This window comes from Platichthys flesus, chromosome 1 (assembly GCF_949316205.1).
Source record: "Platichthys flesus chromosome 1, fPlaFle2.1, whole genome shotgun sequence".
NCBI classification, from domain to species: Eukaryota; Metazoa; Chordata; class Actinopteri; order Pleuronectiformes; family Pleuronectidae; genus Platichthys; species Platichthys flesus.
In genome coordinates, this window is record NC_084945.1 from 14,200,227 (window position 1) to 14,221,007 (window position 20,781).

The following is a 20,781-nucleotide window of genomic DNA, read 5'->3' on the forward strand; positions in this document are numbered from 1 at the left end:
CCTCATCTGGAGATACCCCTCCGAATAATATTCTTACCAAGTTTGATGGTGAGCATCTCCCCTCGTACAAAAACATCAATTCACTTATGACCGTTTCTTTGGCTGGTTTGTTATATCAGAGTTGGGAGAAAAGCCCTGGTTACATTAATGCCACACAGAAAATCTTGTCGAAAGGTTTGGTGTCCGAGTCCCAGACCCGCCTTGACTCCCTTGACTCACACAATGTTAAGAATGAAGAGTGTGAAGTTATGAAAGGAGATTTCGCAGGGATGTGAAATCTCTGAGGACTCGGATCTGAGGAGTGCTGTTCCTGCTGTAGCGAGCTGAGGGCAGTCCGGCAGGTCAACGAGAAACCCTAGAGTCTAATTAAATTACTCTATCTGCAGGTGTCAGAGGCAGAGACAGAGGAGCCTGGGTCTGTGTCACATCTGAATGTCTTGCAGTCTTCTATTATTCTGCAGACGACACTAGGTGCACTCACATCCAGAGGAAAGTGCAAGATTTTTTATTTTTGAACGGACTGAACAGAGCACACAGCCTCACCAAGCCACAAGCTTTTTTTCATTTACTCCAACATTATGATTTACTTAAATTAACCTTTTGGGAAAACTCATAATGAATGCTTGTAGCGTGGGCTGACCACCCCCCCACAAGCAGCAACAACAGCCACAAGTTGAATCACAAAATGAATGTTGAAATTGCAATGTGGGGTCAATTAAAGTAAACAAAAAAAAAACACAATATCGGTCTCTGTCGAGCTGCGTCTCCTCTTCCCTCTTTTCAACGTGTGTGAGTCTTAATTCCAGATGACTCATCCATTGACATATCTCAATAAACTCACTTCAGTCAAGCTTTCTGCACGACTAACCAAGGACGATGGGAACGCTGCTGGTGACTCAGAGCACTGCATCATTTGAAAAACCGATTTTTCAGAAGGACAGTAACGTGAAGGTGAGGAACACGTTTGCTTCTTGCAAAGTGCTGCACATATAAAAAGGAGTATCGAGAATGCATTCTCAACTTAGTTCTTCAAAGTGCGTCTGTGTGTGTGTGTGTGTGTGTATATATATATACATACACACATGTATGTTCTGGGTGTCTGGGGTATAGAAAGCATGTGAGCGACGACATCAGAGGATCTAGCTCGAGGCATTTCAAAGGTGTGTTCTGTTCCCTCGGGGGAAGGAGGCGACAGCTAATTACTGCTGAGATTTCCCATTCTCCATCTCTTATTAGTCATTTCCTCATTACAGCCGTGTGTTAGGCAACCAGCCACTGGGAATAAAAACCAATGAGTCCTCTGCTGTTCCTGTTCATACAGCACCTCCAGCAAGATCCCCCCCCCCCCCCCCCCCCCGGCCCCACCAGTGCAGGGGAAGCCCAGCTGAGTTTAAAGGCACTAAAGTTAATCTGATTACATGGAGGTAATGAGCTGATTCCACAAAACAATAGCACCTTGTCCGAGGATGCGCGCCTGATGCTGTTGATTTTATTACCAGTGAATGTTAAGTGGTGGTGAGTGTTTTTTAATTGTGACTATAAATCAGTCTGCCAGGCACAGGACGGGAGAAAGGGAAAGAGAGTGCGATAAACAGGGGGGGTTGGGGGTCTGGGGGGGCTGTATTATACAAAGAGCTCACCTGCGGCTCACGGCCCTGCTGGACGTTCAGTGGCCTCGCGAAGGACGGCAGCCGCCACAATCAAAGCCCCTTTTTTTTTCATAGCAATGTGCAGATGGCCTCCTCTGTCCATGAATCTGACCAAAAAAAAAATGAAGGTCTGTGTCTCCCCACAAGTAGGTGTCACCATGGAAACAACGGTTATTCAATGCCCTCAACAATAGCTGCTAAATGAAAGGAGCTGTCTGATGGAATTAAAGAGTAGACTCGGTCCCTCTCTCTACGCATTAGGTACTCACACAGCACCAGCAGCCAAACCACACGGGCCAAAATGCGTGCCCAGGCACATAACCTACAGTTCATCCAGCACATCAACGCCATTGTCTCATTTCTATTCTTTCCCTGGAGTACAATGTGCAGCTAATGCACTTAAAACAGTGAACAGTGATCAGAGGAAACTACTGGAGAAGATGAAGAAGCAGTTATGAATTCAATATTGTGAATCTTAATTTGACAAAATAAGGCTGAATTCAGTACAAATGACAAATGACAGCGACAGCTTCAGTTAAATGAAGAGATTTATTTTCCTAACCGCAAGACAGAGAGGGTAAACTACAAGAACAGAGGTTTGTGCAAATGCAGGTTTGCATATTAGCATATCATACAATCCAAAGGAATGACTGCACAGCACAGCTTAACAGTAAAAGTAAGCATGCAATAAATCCCTTTATTCCCTTTGACAAAATCAAATATTTACTCATGATGCAAGGTGCTGCTTAATACTCGCCCGCACGGCCCTCAGGTGCACCAGTTGCATGCTGGGGCCAAGGGCTGTAAACCTTGTTCTGATTAACAGTGGATAGGTGAGAGAGAGAGAGAGAGAGAGAGAGAGAGAGAGAGAGAGAGAGAGAGAGAGAGAGAGAGAGAGAGAGTGAAAATAACGTCATTGTGAAACCTTAACCTGTTAATTTTGTCATACAATGGTGCAAGTATAGATAAGGGAAAATAAACAGCTTGGTGGATTGGTCAGTTTTTTTAAAACCCACAGTGGAAGAAGACCACACAGATCGTGGTCTGTTTCCAGTGTTTCCACTTATTGTCGTTTGCACCACAGCGGCACAAAATGATGAGTTTCCATTAAGACACAGAATATAGTTCATATTTTTGAAGTGATGACACCACATGGCTGAGCACTTGGGTTCAGTTGTTTCTTGCACACAGGCACACAATGATATTCGTTGAACACCGTTAGCATTTTGTACATGGCTGATTGCTATGAAAAAGACAATAATCAAAAAGAAGTTTCAGCGAAGGTCTTGGTGGAGGTTTGTTCGGAGCACGTCTGGCGAGGCGTTAGAGAACCATGCATCACTTATTAACATTTATTAGCACTAGACATTGAACATGTTTTGTAATTCAGGTAACCCCAAAAGGCATGACAGATCGGTGTGCCCCATACTACATCAGTGTTTGAACCAAGAAAAAATCTATTTGGCAGATCAGTGTGTTTTTTTTAGATAATAAAACAATTCTCAAAACGTACTTCTAGATAAAGGAATAGAACTATGTAGGTTCTGAGGTCAGTCATCTGTCTGTTGTAGAATTAAATTTCATAGAGTAAGAGGGTAATGAACCATCGAGCTGGTGCAGCTCATAACCAGAGGCAAAGTAGCAATAAGTTGACGGGGGACAAATCGTGAATTACCAAGGCATGAATCACTGAAGAAGTGCCAGTCACTTTTTCGATTTCAATATGTGCCGGTTTGCCCTCAAGGAAGATATTTCCTGGTTGATATCCGCACATTATTTAGTCAGAATGAGTGGCCGCTAAAGCTTTATTGAAAAGCACGAAGTTGGTTTTAACGGCTTTCAGAAAAACTTTTTTGTGATAATTATCTGAGAAATGTTTTGGTCACATTTCTTGTGTTGTAAAACTTAAGAGAATAAGGAATCCTTAGAATGACATAATAATATATGTGTTTTACAAGTGAATGTATGAAGGTTTTACTTAATGTGTTAATACAAAAAACAAATAAGTGTCTGCACAGAAAAGACCAGTTTTCTCACTAAATAGCCAATAATTTCAGATGTTCTCTATCCACACAGAGTGTTTCCCTCTTTTTGCAACAAGTCACATGCACTTTAGAAGGTCAATGTCCAAAGTTAGAAAGGCGGCACCTCTTCCTTATACTTCCTGTGATTCATTTCTTCAATATACTGTACAGAACATCTTTAAAATTGTCTGAAGATAAGAAAACAGTAACATAATGTTTATAGTTGAGGTGCAGAACTACATGAGATTAAGATATGATAAGCCTGCGTCCAACCCATGGATCGCCACTGAAGGAAATAAAATATTGTATTAAAATGACTGTATTAAAATGTTTAAATATATAAACAAATATGTCTTTGCACAGAAAAGACCTGTTTTCACATTAAATAACCTGTAATGTCAAATGCTATATATCCTAACAGAGCTGAGGGGGTAGACCAGTTGTCCTCTAACCAGAAGGTCAGTAGTTTGATCACAGTCTTCCCCATCTGCGTGCCAAAGTGTCCCTGGGCAAATATTGAACCCCGAATTGCCCATCATAGAAAAAAGTGCTGCCCATGGATGCACAATATGAATGTCTGAGAATGTCTGGGTGGCAATAAACTGTACAGTAAAGCGCTTTAAGTGGTCATCAAGACTAGAATAGCTCTATATAAATACAGACCATTTACTTTTACAACAGTATTTCCTTGTTTTTTCCTCCTTGTAAACCAATCACATGGAGCCGAGCTTCAGCCCTGAGACCAAACTCCTTCCATTACTTGCAAGTAAGGATGGAGTGTGACTCTGATTCAAGGCCTGCACAATCAATAGACCTCATTCTGTGATCCACAGAGACAGAGAAAACCTCAATAGCTGTGATGTTTTAAAAGAGCTGTGTTTCATTGCATTCATGAGTGTAGTCAATAGTGAGTATCTGGGGAGGGCTGCTGAAGCTCCAGAGGACAAATCAAGGTCAGATTAATATATGTAGCTAGGAGGTGGCTGGAAGTGTAGAGTAGATGTAAAGACTAACTCTCCCGATGCATTCAATGGCAGAGACAGCTTGGTCTAGGGCTGAGTGGATTAGTCATTGTTCAGCGTCACTCAGAGATGACTCACACCATTTAAGATAAATGCGATTACACTAAGCAAATATTCAAAGTGTAGATTTGTTACTGGAACACACTGCACATAAAGAACTATTAAATAATGAACCACAATACATTGTGTTTATGTCATATCTGGTGAAAGGAGTAGAGCAATTTCGGTTGGTATGGGACCCCAGTAACCTTTGGAGTGGATTCGATAAAGGGGGCGGATCAAGGACAGATCTTAATAAATAATAAAAAAAACAGTCATGTGTATAATGCTAACATATATGAACAGATTTCGAGCAGATCCAGGTAATGGTCTGGATGTATCTGATCTCGTTACATGTATATCCAATCAGCATTGGCAGAGGTATATACTCAACAAATGGCCTTCTAGTTTGAACGCGCAGTGAAAAATCTGTGCTTTGGGGGGTGGGTCCTTCCGTAAGTGATAAATGGTTTAAATGCCAGAAGGGTGGCTTTTACAAACAGAAAACACATTTCATCCATCCAACTCTTTTGTCTTTCAGGACAATGTAATTACATGTGACTTGGACACATCACATCTTCTTTCATAATCATAATAATTAGATGCTAGTTTTTCATGCAGGTATTTAGAATGAAAACAGCGTCTTAGACTGCAAATGGACTTTCTGGTTTCAGTGAGAGCTTCTGTTTCTCATTAACAGAGGCCAAATTCTGACTCGTTACAGACTACACTCTGAACACTGTGGAGACAATCTGACGAGGTAAGTAGGAGTGAAGGTTATAGAATTTAAATATGAGGAGCGTTGTAAAGCATATAGAACAGCAGAAAAATAACTCATGCTGACTTTTCAGTAAACAACGATCCTTCAGGCTCGCGTTAAAATAATAGATTCACAGAACAGTTTGTTCTGAAGATGCACATTTGCACCGAAGAGCAAATATTTTATACTTTCTTATGAAAATAACCACTATAAATAATGTGTTAAGGCTCTTACTGTGGTGGTTTTGTCTGTTCATATGATTGAATTTGTATGCTCGCCAGTCAAATTTCTTACAAAATACTGAGTATGAGTTATATTACATGTATGAAGCTGTGTACAAAGCAGTAGAAATGGCAGAAAATAATGAAATATACTGCAGAATGCTACGTGCAAGATGAGTGGCTTAGGGATGACGACAATAAAGAACAAAGGGTTCTTGATTTTCACGACTTTCATCTTGGCCACTAGACAAAAGACCAGAAATAGTGTTTGATCAATCATCTTCTTTTCTCAGCTAACCTCAGTGAAAAGAGCTGCTCGCAACCTTTTGTCACTGCAGCGCGACCCAAAGACATCTTCCACTTCATCCTGCACGCTGATGACCTGACTGTGTCCTCTGTCTGCCTGTCACTTGTTAGACGTACCTAAAAAGCGTATGAAGAACGCGAGCTGAAGCAAATTGCACACATTGTTAACGTAATTATGTCGCACACGGTGTCACAGACGCACAAGATGAACAGGTCTGAGGTGGGGGACGCATAAGAACTGAGTCGTATTACCATATTTCCATAGTTCCATAGCTGCTGTTTTCTCACCTGAATACATTAAGGGTAATCAGTTCATTTTTGAATTTGCATTCACTCTGCTCCAGTGTCAAATCGTGACATGCTGAAATTTGAAATTGTGATCTTTGCATGTCTGGAAATAGTGTCTGTATTCCAAAATAACACCAATTCTACAGCCAGAGACACTTTAGAAGGTGGATGTCCAAAGTTAGAAAGGCAACACTTCTTCTTTATACTTCCTGTGATTCACTTCTGCAATTTTCTGTACAGTACATCGTTAAAAGATAATAAAAAAGTAACATAATACACATAGTTGAGGTGAAGAATTCCATCAGCAGTAAGGAATAATAAGCCTGCGTCCAACGTATGGATCAGCACTGAGGGATTGGCTTGCATGCATAAAAAGGGGGAAAGCAAATCCTAATTAAGGATTCTTGATCGTGAAACAGCTTGGAGGGTCAGTATACACAGCACGGGAGAAGTGCGGGAGCAGAGAAACATAACCTACAGTCGCTGACACACTGTTCTTGTATAAACACTTTGTTAGGAGTGAAAGTGAAATAAATGAGCAACAACACATGTAGAAAGATTTTTCTCTTCACTTCTCGTCCAAAGCGGTGAGGCACGTGCCCTCTCTCCCTCTCCGTTTGTCAGACTGGAGCTGTGGTCAAAGCTGGGTCCCATGGAACAGGGGGGCGTGGTTATTCTGTCGGGGTGGTGGCGACCAGGCTGAGGATTGGTGTAAGTGTTTCCCTTATCGGGCACATGGGGGAGATGGCCTTATGGCTGTAGTACTCCACGACTTGCTTGGGAACCTCTGCCAGAACACATTTGGCCAGGGCTGCGGGAGAAGCCTGCAACGGAGACAGAACTGTTAAATGTTGTTTTTAATCTGCGAGCTAATACACAACAGTCTCCATTGAAGGGGACTAGAGTGTTAGGACAAATGAAAACAGACATGTCCTGTTCTGTTTGTGACTCTTGAAAAATCTACTAAATCGATCCTAAGAGTTTGGTCAAAATATATAATTTGTCTTGCAATATTAGAATTTCAGCATTTTTTGTTTTTTGTTTTTAGTGTTTTGTTATGCATGTGCAGAGAATTGGCTCAAAATCTTCCATTGATGTTCAGCTGGATTGAAATTGGCTAACTGTGAACTCCACAGCATATATTTCACAAATTAAAATTCATCCTCATCCTCCCATTTCTTCATGTCCTGAATTACAGCAGCTGCATTTGCTGGTTTTACCCAGTATCATTGGTTATTATGGTAAATATATGCAGCAACACAAACATTCAGTCGAAAGTTTTTGACATCTCGCCCAGAACAGACAAATTGTGAAGGTGAAATGTCACTGGTTACATGAAGCTACATGAAGAATTCACAACTTCTCTAAATAACAACAGTGGGGGGAATTCTCAGAAATCTGACCGTTTTGAAGTCTCTGAAGGGCACAAACTGCACAATGTCCCGGAGGACTGGCTCTCCCTTTGGTGAGCGGAGGACCCCATCATCGCCGTCCAAAATCTGCATGTCTGTGAAGTCTGCGTTGCCCACACCGACAATGATTATGGAGAGAGGCTGGTAGGAGGCTCGCACAATGGCTTCACGCGTGTCGGCCATGTCTGTCACCACACCATCCGTGAGGATGAGCAGGATGTGGTATCGCTGGAAGAAGATAAGAGCTTTCAGTGTGAATTAATCCACGGTTACATTAACCCATGTTAACACCAGCGTGCGTTGATACCTATGGTCCTCTGTGTATGTGTGTGTGTGTGTGTGTGTGTGTGTGTGTGTGCGTGTGTTAGTGTGTGTGTGTGTTCTGGGGACAGAGGCAGGCCTTTCATCATCCATTGAGTGGTAAAGATTAGGAACATATTAAAAAAGAGAGCTTCAGAAACAAAGGACAGAGCAACTACACCTCAGACAGAACGTGTACATGCATGTGTGTATGTGCAAAATGAATTATGATGTGTGCAGGTTACAAATATATTAACGTGGCATTTTTTTATTGGTCCCATGTGTAGTGATTAGTTTGCCGGAATACTGATTGTTTCACTAAATGTCTTATAATTGTGCTTTTAATGTCTAATGTGGCTCCTGATAGCCTTATTGTTTGCTGCAGCTCATTAAATCATTTAAGGGGAAAATGAGTAAATAATTGCAACTGGTCGATGCAATTACAGTAGTGTGATAGTTTAGAACCAAATGGCCGTGTGCCCGGTGGGTCATTTAAGATTGTAAAAAGATAAAGGCTTTTCCCTCCCAAAGGAATGTTCAGGAAACAATGTAAAACACTGACTAGATTAGATGTTGTCTTTAATTTAAAAAAATTGCTGCAGTTCATGGGATAATTTTCAAGGTTCTCTGCACACCAGAGTGCACAACATGAAAATAAAGAAACAGTGAAATCCAAACAAATGTCTAAGAAGACTGATACTGCTGACTCATGCAGGTAAGCCACTAGCGTGAGTTGGCAGAAACCCACAAGCCAGAGCCAATGAGAGCGAGCTGACAGGGAAGCATCCCCAACTAGTTGATGGGAACTTGTGTTGAGAACTGAGTCATGGCTGCTAACTGCATAAATAAGACTCATTCATTTTTGGTAAAAACAAGAAAACACTAGGTCTTGTTTGAAGTGTCTTCGATTGTGAACACAGGCAAGCGGGACCAGCTGACGACGCCGACAGTCCGCACGTTTGTTTTCTATTCTGAGGTCACGTTTGATCACGTGAGTTTCTGCGAGTTCCCAAGTCTCTGTAATCACGGGAGTTAAGTGTGAGTCTCAACTGGATCATCTAATGTGTGTGGTCTCACAATGTTGTTATGTCTGTCGACCACATTTTTTAAATCAGGTACGATTTCAAAATGCTTTAGTTTGCAGCAGCCATGACTCAAAAATAGGTACATTATATAAAAATTACACCAACAATGTGTAATATAGGGAAGACTAATTGATTATATAATGGGAGCCTCCTTTTTCTTCTGTGCCGTAAGGCATCATCACTTTAAACAGTGAGGTGAACCAGAGGCTACTCACTTGGGATTCTCAGCAGGAGGCACATCTACAAAGCCTGTGTTACATCCACAGATGTCTAATGGAGTATGAAGGGACACTCACAGAGGCATCTTTAATGTTGCCGTCGCCTGCTGCCAGCTTGGCTATCCTGTTAATGATGGGAGAGACATTGGTTGGGCCGTACAACTGGATCTTGGGGAGACAGTTCTGGTAGGCTTCAACCACCCCCTGGATCTCTGTTGAGGGGGAAAAAGGAGACGTCAATATGAGTGTATACACTTCAATCAAGGAATCAAGGCTCTATAAAGACAGCCAACAATTCACAGCAGTCTAAAAAAGGATCAGTAGTGGTGTGAATATGTTTTCTGCCTCACACAGTTAAAGTTAAATCCTCCTGAAAGGTGGAACATTTTAACAAACACAGGAATTCTCCCGGAAACTGTTACGGTGAGCTTTTTTCTTCTGTACTGTTGGATCTGTTCTCTATTAATTTCTGTGATCCGTTGAGCAATATCAATATTTTAGCAGCTGTGTGGTCAGATTACAGATGTTAATTCTTGTATCCTTGGCGGTGCACTTCTCACTGAGCCTGTCCTTACCTTCACATTCATCATCCTCGGGGTTGAAATTAATGGCAAAGTCATGCGACACCTGTGGATGAAGAAGAAAATTGTGAATCACCTCTGAGAGGGCCGAGCTTATCCGCTATATCCATATTGTACCAGATGTTTATGCTGCTGCTCACATTATAACCAACACCAATCTGTAGGGCCCATGTTTCTCCAATTAGCGCCTGCCTCCGCTGCCAATTCAATTTAGAATTCACTTAATACATGTTAACCTCAAACTGAGCATTTTCACCAGTTATATCACCTAAGAGATGCACTATCTAATGATATAGCTACGCTAGACGACATTGCCCTTGCTTTCAATGAAACAGTCAGGAACTTGGGAGTGATCTTCGATCCTTATTTTATCCTTTAATAGTCACTTAAAACAAATTTCTAGGACCGCTTTTTTCCACTTGCGTAATATTTCAAAAATTAGACATGTCCTTTCACAAAAAGATGCAGAAAAACTAGTCCACGCCTTTGTTACATCGAGACTGGACTATTGTAATTCATTATTATCAGGCTCCAGCAGGAAGTCGTTAAAGACTCTACAGCTTGTCCAAAATGCCGCAGCACGTGTCCTGACGAGAACAAAGAGAAGAGAGCACATTTCTCCAATATTAGCATCGCTACACTGGCTTCCAGTTAAATCTAGAATAGAATTTAAAATTCTCCTCCTCACCTTCAAGGCCCTTAATAATATAGCGCCTTTTTACCTTAAAGAGCTGTTAGTACCTTATAAACCCGCTAGAGCACTCCGCTCCCAGAATTCAAGCCTACTTGTCGTCCCTAAATTCTCTAAAAGTAGAGTAGGAGCCAGAGCTTTTAGCCGTCAAGCCCCTCGGCTGTGGAATAATCTACCACTTTCAGTTCAGGAGGCAGTCACCATCTTTTCGTTTAAACGTAGGCTCAAAACCTTCCTTTTTGATAAAGCTTATAGTTAGAGCTAATTAGTGCGCCAGAACGTTACTTGTTCTATTTTATGACACATGACACACGGAGCTTCTCTTTCCAGCTTCTTCTTCCTCTTCTCCATCCCTATCCCCCTTCCCCGGATTCCTTTTGCTTTATCACCCGCAGATCGAGGGCCTCTGTGGCCGCACCATGGATTGCGGTTTGTGGATCGCGCACCGGGGGTCGCGGTGTTGGATCCAGTGTGGCGGATTCTGAGTCATGTGGGCTGATCGTGGTGCTGGTGGCGGACCCTGTGTCGCGTAGGCATTGGGCACGGGCGGTGGACCAGGACCGCGGTGGTGGCTTGTGATGGGTCCTGGTGGGCGGCGGTGGACGGTGACTGAGGACTGGAGTGGCGTCTGGTCTGGCTGGTGGATCGTGGTCTAGATGGTTGCTGAGCATGGACTGTGCTTGCAGCGGGACTGCTGTCATGTTGGGGTTGTCCTTCGGGATGTCTACCCCCATCAAATGCTGCTAGAGACTTTGATTATTGATGATGTTCTCCTGCACGTGGCATCTATTGCACTTCTGTCCGTCCTGGGAGAGGGATCCCTCACATGTGGCTCTCTCTGAGGTTTCTACATATTTTTACCCTGTTAAAAGGGTTTTTAGTAGTTTTTCCTTACTCTTGCTGAGGGTTAGGGACAGAGGATGTCACACCCTGTTAAAGCCCTATGAGATGAATTGTAATTTGTGAATATGGGCTATACAAATAAAATTTGATTGATTGATTATATTATGGCGATAATAACTCCCTATGCACCAATCTAAGATCTTCCAACCAACACTAACCAGTAGTTCCAAAATCAAAAACGGGTAAATAAATGGCGACCTTCACGACCCAGAGGCTCTGGAACTCCTTCCCTTAGGAGATTCAATTTGCCGGCTCGGTATCTGTTTTTAAAATATTATTTGAAACATATTTTAAAGGAAAGTCTTTTAATGACTGACTTTTAACTGCTTTTAACGGATGTAGTTTGTTTTTAATATTTTATTTAATATTTTGTCTCTTTTTGTGTGGTTTAGTTTGTTAGGTGTGTTGTTTCATTCCCCTATATGAGGTAACACTCTTTGTAATTTTTTTTAAATAAGAACCATACAAATTAAGTTTTATTCTTATCATGATCTTCATAAATATTGATATCATAATTTTTTTTTTATTATTCCATACATTCCTCCTGGATGTTGTGCAGGTCTTATCTGGAGTCACTGGAAAAGATTGTTTAGGATATTGAGGCCAAACAAGCTTCGACCAATAATCAAATCCAGGGCTTCACGTCTACTTCTCCCAGCAGCACAGTGAATATTTAATGGACGTGTTCAATAAAGACAAACGATAATGGTTTGTGTGTGTGTTGGGCACATCGTGTTTGTCTGTAAATGTGACCCAGATGCAGATCAGATCACATTTCATGAGCAATAAATGCAGAAAACTGGGTCGTTCCAAAAGGTGGCTGATATATTAGTCATGCATGTTAATTAATAAACACAGCAAAATGATATGCGAATAATATGTTCATAGGGAAACAATTATTCAGGAGCCAGCAAAGATGTGTTAGCTGTAGGTTAAGATAGCTAAATTGGATATAAATCCAAATCCAATCGATTTCAGCCTCATAATAACTGTAAATGACTTTACTACAGTGAGACTCGGTTAAGTACTAATAAGAGTTTATTACATTCCAAATGGTCGGCTTATATCCTGAATCATGTCCCTGCACACTAATGAGCATATACCATGGACTATATGATTAATATCTGGCTTCTGAAAAGTGATTTCAACCCAGCTCCATTCATCTGCTGTATTATTTCTGTCCAAATGTCAGATTTACTTTGTTTATCTCAAAGCTGGCAAAAACCAAAATCCCCCTCTCAATGCCTCCTCTCACATGCAACTGTTTTTTTGTTTTTTTTTCACAAGCACCAACTGTCAGCCAGATCAGTGACAACTGACTCCGCTCCAGCTGGCTACTTTCTTAAAGTCATTTATGTCTTAAATGTGATTAACAGCCTGAATCCACTCAGTGCACAAATAGATATGAGGAGCTCCAGAGAATTCCATCAAGCAAACCACTGTTGTGTCTTTTTGCACTGAGCCTCTGCAGTTGAGGGAATTTTGTTTTGTGCACATGAAATAGCAGACCACACACAGCTGTGTTATAACAGGAATAATGGATGTGTTCCAGGGGCAGGCTTGTTCACTCGTTTACAGAGACTCTTACCTGGAGCACAGTATTATTAAACATCAGTAGCATCATTAGCCACAAGAGTACCTTTTATATCATGACATTTTTTGCCAAAATAAAACTCTAAAAACATACTGAAAACCACTTGGCTCAGGGTGTTTTCTCACCTGAAAGCCTGAACCGAGGTTCATGTTTTTGTTACCGGTTTACATTTGATCTGGTCAGTTTTGGTTTCCCATTGTAATCCATGGATCAAACTAAAGACTAATCTATGACACACGTACGTCTTGTTGTCATCAACTTCTAAGCTGCGTCGACAAGCATTTCTTTGTCCTTTCATTTCAACGGGTGGTAGTGTTTCCATATGAATTAATAAGATCAATGAGCTGGTTCATTCAATTAATTTTGTCACCAGTGCATCAGACACAGTAGTCCACACCAGAATGCACCACATGAACATCCTTGTCGTAAAACAATATATCAACTGATGTGAAGAATCCTGCAAGACGCTTCCACGTTTTCTCAACTTCCTGCAGCTGATCCAAAAGTCCAAACCATCCAACTCTTTTGATCTGACTTAATCTGTCAGTTGGTTTGGACCATGGACGACAAACCTGAAAAGATCTGGATCAAATCAAGGTGTATAAGCTTCGTCAGTCATCATCTGTCTATCAGCAAATGGTCCGACATGGACAAAAAACATTTCTGCCGGAGTTTGATTGACAGCAACAAACAAACTAAACCAGGGCAAACACACCAGAACAAGTTCTGTGCGAGAGCTTCCTCCAACTCCCCGAGAATGTAAAACTAATTTTCTGTGAGCTTTAAACTTCACTGAATCCAATAAGCAACATTTACTGCAATAAACTTTAAGGATTCCCATGAATTCACTTCTTAATTCAATCTCACTCACTATGTGATGCATCCTTGGCTTGCAAACTCACATACTGGAGCTTTTCCTTATTCTTGTTTTCTATTCACAGATTATATACATTATATACAGTACAGGACTAGAGTGCACGAGCACACCAAGGTCCGTCAAAGTTCCACACAGGTGTAACCGGAGTTTATAGATGCAAATCATTGTCTAATGACTCAACAGTTATTAAGATTCATCCACACCACCAACCACAATGTGCCAACAGCATGCAGTAAAATAATTCCGACTCCTGCAGGCAGTCACTGTCATGGTAAATTAAAAAATTAATAGTTTGTATTTACTGAGCTGCAAATCTTTGCATGATTAAAATTATAATTATGAGTGTTTCAGACTGGCACATAGCTCATTGAACATAGATTCATCTGGTTTGATAGATTATCAAACAGCATTGGGTGTGCGTGTGTGTGTGCGTGCGTGTGTGTGTGTGTGTGTGTGTGTGAGAGTGAGTTTGTGTGTCACGCATGCACACATACACTTTTTACATGTCAGATGTCTCCCCAGGGCTTTATACAGAATCATTGAAGGCTTTCGGTTCTCAGTGTCCAATTGGCTTAAACAAACGCTCTCACACTCTTGAATTCTTATGTAAATTAAGCAACAACACTACAGGGCTATTATTTCATTGTAATGTGTTATTTTCTCAAGACAAGTTGATATTTTAAGACAAGCGGCTTATGAATAAGAAAGAGCCCTCTAATTAGTTTTAAATGTGAAAATTTGACAGAATGACAAAAGTGCGTCATGAAATAGGTCAAAAATCCACTCGCTTAACATAAATTCCCAGAGAAGCGGGAAATACCAGGATAAGATAAGAGCACATGAATATATAGTGTGTTTAATTCTTCTCATGTGACTGAAGAAAGAGCAAGAAAAAGAGAGAATGAATGAAATGCAGGAAAGATACGAACAGAAATACTCACCTCATAATTTGGAGGGATTCTGGCACCAAACCCCAAAGCTGAAAATCTTTTGTCACTGAAACGACAAGCGAATGAATTAGTTATAAATTACAGTGGCTGCAGTTTCATCTGGGATGGGTTGTCAGCGATCAGAAAAATATTGATGTATTCTATCCATCTGTTTCCAGGGGCAAACCCCTTGTTTGTTTGCATTTCATAAATGTTAAAAGCTTCAGTTACAAATTGAAATCTGTCCCAGGCTCTCTGCAGCCAGCGTGTGCACCTGTCTCCCAGTCTGTATTCCCTCAATTTTCCATCGTACCGCTCTCTGAGCAGGTTCCGCTGTAAGATTGTGTGGGTATCGTCAAAGGGTCAGTTTTGTCGAAACAACAAGACAAGGATTGTGTCTCAAGCCTCCCTCTTCTTGCAAGACAATGCATTATATTTAGAACCAGCTATTCCATGTGTCAGAATTATAAACAGGGAGCTTTTTCACAATAAAGCGCATTCAACAATTTCCATGCAGACTGACAAAAGAAAAATAGTGTTCATGGCATGTGTATGATTGTATGCATGTACTATTGTTTAATGAAACCACGTTGCTCGTGTTAAGGTGAATGACATCCAGTTAAACACAGAGGCAGGAGCTCAGTGTTAGTATCACTGGATCTCAATGCTGTCTTAGACACAGTCAGCCACAACTTATTACTGGAAAACTAGATGGTTATTTCTAGCACAGCACTAAAGTGGCTTAAGTCCTACTTACAGGACTGGAACTACTTTGTCCTTACCGCTAATTTCCCTTCTGAGATGTGGAGTTCCCCAAGGCTGCCCTTTAGGGCCTCTTCTGTTCAACATCTAGATGCTCCCACTTACTCAGATTATGGAAAACATAAATATTTCTTATGACTACTAGGCTACGCACATGATAAAATGTACATACCCACATAATCAGGGGACTATAATCTCATGCAAGCTTTCTGTTAGTGGATTGAACAAATCAAAAATTGCATGTGTCAGTATTTAATGTTGTTAAACACAGGTAAAAGTGAAGTAGCGGTTTTTTGAGGTGGCATTTTGAAGATTAAGAGACTTTTGTCTCAGCAGGATTTGTAAAAACATGTGGCAGTATTCATATTAATTTACTACAAACTCCTAGAGAACTGCACGTCTGCTGCAACTGTCAGCGTTTTTAAATGAAGGCAGAAGACTTTGAAGTTTGCCAGGGCCTTTTATTGAATTTAATAATAACTCATTTCTCACAAGAGTAGGTAACAGTAAAGTGTATCTAATGTAAAGCCCTCCACCTTCAAGAGCCACAGAAAATCAACTTGCTTTGCCGTTACTGAAGTGAAAATTACCACTGTGCCACTAAAACCCACTGGTTTTGTTTCCACACCTGCTGCCTTACAAGAAATCTCGATTTAAATGCTACTCCAGAGTAAACTGTTGAGTGTCCAACACAGAAAATGAGCTGAAGAGTGGTGAATAACTGTGATTGTAGTCAACCAACAGCAATTCAATTTAAGTGGATAGGACAATTAATTATTAATTGTAGCCTCAAAAGACTTGTGCAATAATTTTACTCTTAAACAAAGGTGCAGAATCTTTATAGAAATACAAGCTATGGTCAGAAGTGTACTAGACACAGTAAACCTGAGAGAGAGAGAGAGAGAGAGAGAGAGAGAGAGAGAGAGAGAGAGAGAGAGAGAGAGAGAGAGAGAGAGAGAGAGAGAGCAAGAGAGAGGAAGGTGAAGTGTTTGAGTCTCTGGGGTTAACATTTGCATTTACACCATGTTTTTAGCCTCTGATATCCTCTGAGGCACATTCACATCCCCTCGGGCATCTCGGACACTGCACACACTCTCGCCCCAAGGATTTGTGTGGCTACGTCCACTAGCATTGCCACTTCTGGTAGTTTTTATTTTTTTGTGTGCATATTTTTTATCCCTGTCTTGCCATTTTTGTTGTACTTACTTTATCTTTGGTGCACTTTTCAGGTAGGAAAGGTCTAACTAAAGAGGCTATTGAGTAAACTTTTGAAAATGTGGTTTACTGTTTTAAACAAAAAAATTTTTCAAGACCCCGAACAAAAAATTCTCAGAGTGCCGCCGTAATGTAATAAATGGTGTTGATTAAATACAAACTAAGCTGAACATATATTTTGAAACTAAAAAGCAGGAAATAAATCAAGACACTCTTGCTGTGCAAAAAGAAAAAGTGTGGGGCTAATTCATGTCGCAGACAACATCTCATCGATTTGTTTTGATCTTTTCCTTGCAGTAGCCACATCAATAAAGGCTTTTAAATGTTTCCACATCAACAGCGCTTTGGTTGATTTCCTTTTTTGCATCAAATATTACCATCCCTGCGCCACAGAGCACCTCCTGTGATATTTTAACTCATATTTTCCCAAACATACTCTCAGGTTTTTAGATTTTCTTGTTAACCATATTGGCTGCTCTATATTTGCTGTGCAGTTAAACTTGTAGCATTTAGGATAAGCAGCAGAGCTGTTGCAGCTGATTTTCAGACAGATCAGTGATTGTTGTTTGTCTTCCTCCCTTATCAGAGCGTTCACTGTATTTCATTCATGCCTGATAAAACAACCCAAACTCTCCAGCTCAGTGCATCACAGCACATATCTCCAGATCGTCACCAGCTGAGTTTAGGGCAAATATTTAAACTGATGTGTTTGACATATTTACTGTAAACCAGTGGTTCTCAAATGAGGGGGTATGTGAAAAGGTGATATTTGGGTTTTCAGTTTTAACGTGGCGAAAATAGTCTCAAATCTTTTTAAGGCATTTCTCTTATATTGTTCTTTCACATAACTATGAAGATGTGTAATTACAAGTGGTAGAGGGTCCTGGACTGAGAAAGGAATTGAGAGCCTCTGCTCTAAATATTGTATGGATGTATCAAAGTCTGGAAAATGACAGTGACGCTTGGTTTTTATTTAATTTCAGTGCAATCAGAGGTGTTTCATTAACTGAATGAAGTGGACTTACACAGACTGACAGAGTGATGATTTTAAACCTGTAACTAATAAACTTAATCATGAACCCTTGACGGAGGCAAATTGATTCGGTGAGTAACTGCTGTTATTGCTGCAGGAATAGTGTTACAGTGTTACAGCCAGAGCACAGCGGCTCAGGCTGTATTATTATTATTACTACTCTTAACTTATTTTTGCTCCTGAAGGAACCTGGAGGATAAAAAGGAAAATGTGTCTTTTCACTCAACCTTGCATTCCTCTATTTACTGCAGCTGCCAAAGGCAACAACAACAACAGCCTGCGGGGCTTTAGAGAATCGGAGCTCTGTTTGAAAGACGTCACTGCAAACAGTTCATGGGCCGTTTAAAGCACACCTTAGGAAACTATCATTTTAAAAACAGAAAAAGACAAAAAAGATAAACGTGAATGAACTTCAGCTCTGTGGAATACAATAGCTCTTATGCTAATGTGCTGTAGTTTATTCAGGTATAGGCACACTCCTTTTCTCCCACTGTTGTGACCTTTCAAACACACTGTGGGATGTTGTATGGATGCAAAATAATAGGAAAAGACTTATTGCTACTGTAATGGTTTTCCCAGCTTCACCAGCATTGGAAATTATTTTTAATGAAATGGGGAAGGAGTAATTCATGCTCAGCCAATTTTATTCCGACATGTTTTCTTGTTATTGTTAACAATGCTGATACACAGCATGTATGCTCCCACCTTTCCCCCCTTACTTTTATAAACTGCCCTCGGAGCCGCGATGAATTGTTTTTTTATGTGCACATTTAAAAATGTCTTGTGAAAGTAGAGGTTTGACATAGCACTTTCAGTCCAGAGAAGACTACTGACGGGTCGCTCTCACCAAGTCAGGTTGTCCGTGAATGTCGGCAAATGTGAGGAGCCTCGGGGAGATGTGCCTGGCATCACACTGTTCTCAGCAAGGTAATCGAGCCTCTGCCCACACAGACAAGCTCGTCACTCCAGCTCCATAATGCACTCCTCTGCAAGGACTCTACAATCCCACATCACCTATATCCACTAAAGGCTAAAAGGTTTGCCTGCCCACGTTTTACACCTCAATAACAATTCCAACTTGAGAGGGAAGGGCTGCCTACACTTGCGGTCACCGTACCCGAGAGGCATGTTTCCATGCATGATGCTCCTGTGTATCTGGGTAAACATGGAAGAGATGAAGCTCCATGGATGAACTGTTCACTTTCAGGCAGGTTTTCAGTGTCTCCAGTGCTATCTCTCGGATGCTATAATTAGCCAGACAGTGCTCCCCAGATATTCATTGGGAGGATCTGCATAAATCACAAGTCAGTGTTAATCCTCATCTGGCTTAGTTTCTACAGATGAGAGGGTCTTTCTCTGAAACGGACCATACTTTTATGAATTCTTTCCCATTGATTAGCGAGCACCTGCAAGCCTCCCTGCAAAAACTAAAAAGGAAATTGTGCATATTTTAGAAACTAAAATGTGTGTTACTGTAAATGTATGCAAAACTGCAACCAGCACATGTACAACCAGCACATGTGCATTTACAGTAGCGCAGGTTCTCATGTGAAAATATTGTTTCCATGTTTTTAATGACTTTTCCAGCTGGCTTCATGGTGCACTTTCTCTGTTAAGTCTCCAGCCATGAAGCCTCCCACTTCTTTTTGAAGTGCCTGCTATCCTGCTGTCCTAGTCCCTGGCTCTGCGTGTGTTCGTTCAGGGCAGTGTGCCTATCCAAGCTCAGGAGGAGGACCAGTGCAACAGATGCTGGTAGGAAACCCATCAAGCTATCTGCAGGAGAAAGCACACACAGCCACCGCTGGGAGAGACCAGACTGTGGAGTGCATGTAAAACAGTCAGAGCTGTCCTTACAAACACCACTGCATACTGTTGATTCAATAATGTTTGTGTGTGGGACTAAACTGAACCAGTACAGAGGATTATATATATATATAAAGTATATATATGTGTGCCAGAGCAGTGACATTAAAGAAAACATGAGGAGATGTCAAACCAGGGATGCCTCAGTCAACCTATGATGAACAACTTCAACTAAACTTTCAAAATAATGCTACTGTCGAAGCAAATTGAATGTAAAGTAAAATTAAGATTCTTCTTTATCCTGATAACTTACTTGATCCTTTACCTGTGGACAAGATTTTCACTAAATTTATTTTTAAATCACTAGAAAAATATGCAATTCCAATCACTTTTTATTTCCATCCACTCAAATAGCTTACTTTGGATTTTCTATAACACATTACCCCTGGATGAATGGTAAATGGTAAATGGATTTGTATTTATATAGCGCTTTTCTAGTCTTGATGACCACTCAAAGCGCTTTACACTACAGTTTCACATTCACCCAATCACACACACATTCATACAGTGCATCTATCCCAGCACTTTGTTATTCTATGGGGGCCATTCAGGGTTCAGCATCTTGCCCAAGGACACTTCGGCATGCAGATTGTTCAGACTGGGGATCGAACCGCCGACCTTCAGGTTGGAGGACGACTACTCTACCCCTCAGCCACAGCCGCAAATGAAGGCATTTGTTTCTCTTGAAAATAATTTCTTCTCCCCTCAAAGAGCTGTTTGCATTTGTATTCATTTTTTTAAAACATAGCAGACATGAAAACAGAAAAACAGCACCAATTTGCTAATTTGTGTCTGAGTGGAGAGTGGGTGTGCAGTAGTAGACTCTGCAGGGAAGTCACGCAACATGGAAAATTGCATTAGTTCATGATGATGTGAGAAGAAATTGAGGTCACATAAAACTAAGATAATCATGACTTGATCAAAAGTACTAATCCCTTATGAAAACAAGAAATTTAATTGAGTTCAATAGAAACTGATTTTTATATTCAATATAATTTATATATTTACT

General features: G+C 40.9%; 1 protein-coding gene across 1 annotated transcript in view; it reads right to left on the bottom strand.

Moving 5' to 3' along the window:
* Positions 1-2,184: 2,184 nt before the first annotated feature.
* The window catches only part of cpne7 (copine VII), a 36,923-nt gene continuing 18,326 nt past the window's right edge, over positions 2,185-20,781 (bottom strand). Inside the window, exons 11-15 of the mRNA XM_062385851.1 lie at positions 14,912-14,966; positions 9,900-9,951; positions 9,403-9,536; positions 7,713-7,949; positions 2,185-7,133 (exon numbers count right to left, since the gene is read on the bottom strand). Of these exons, the coding sequence (XP_062241835.1) occupies positions 6,981-7,133; positions 7,713-7,949; positions 9,403-9,536; positions 9,900-9,951; positions 14,912-14,966 (631 nt within the window). The 3' untranslated portion in view covers positions 2,185-6,980. The remainder of the gene's footprint in view (positions 7,134-7,712; positions 7,950-9,402; positions 9,537-9,899; positions 9,952-14,911; positions 14,967-20,781) is intronic.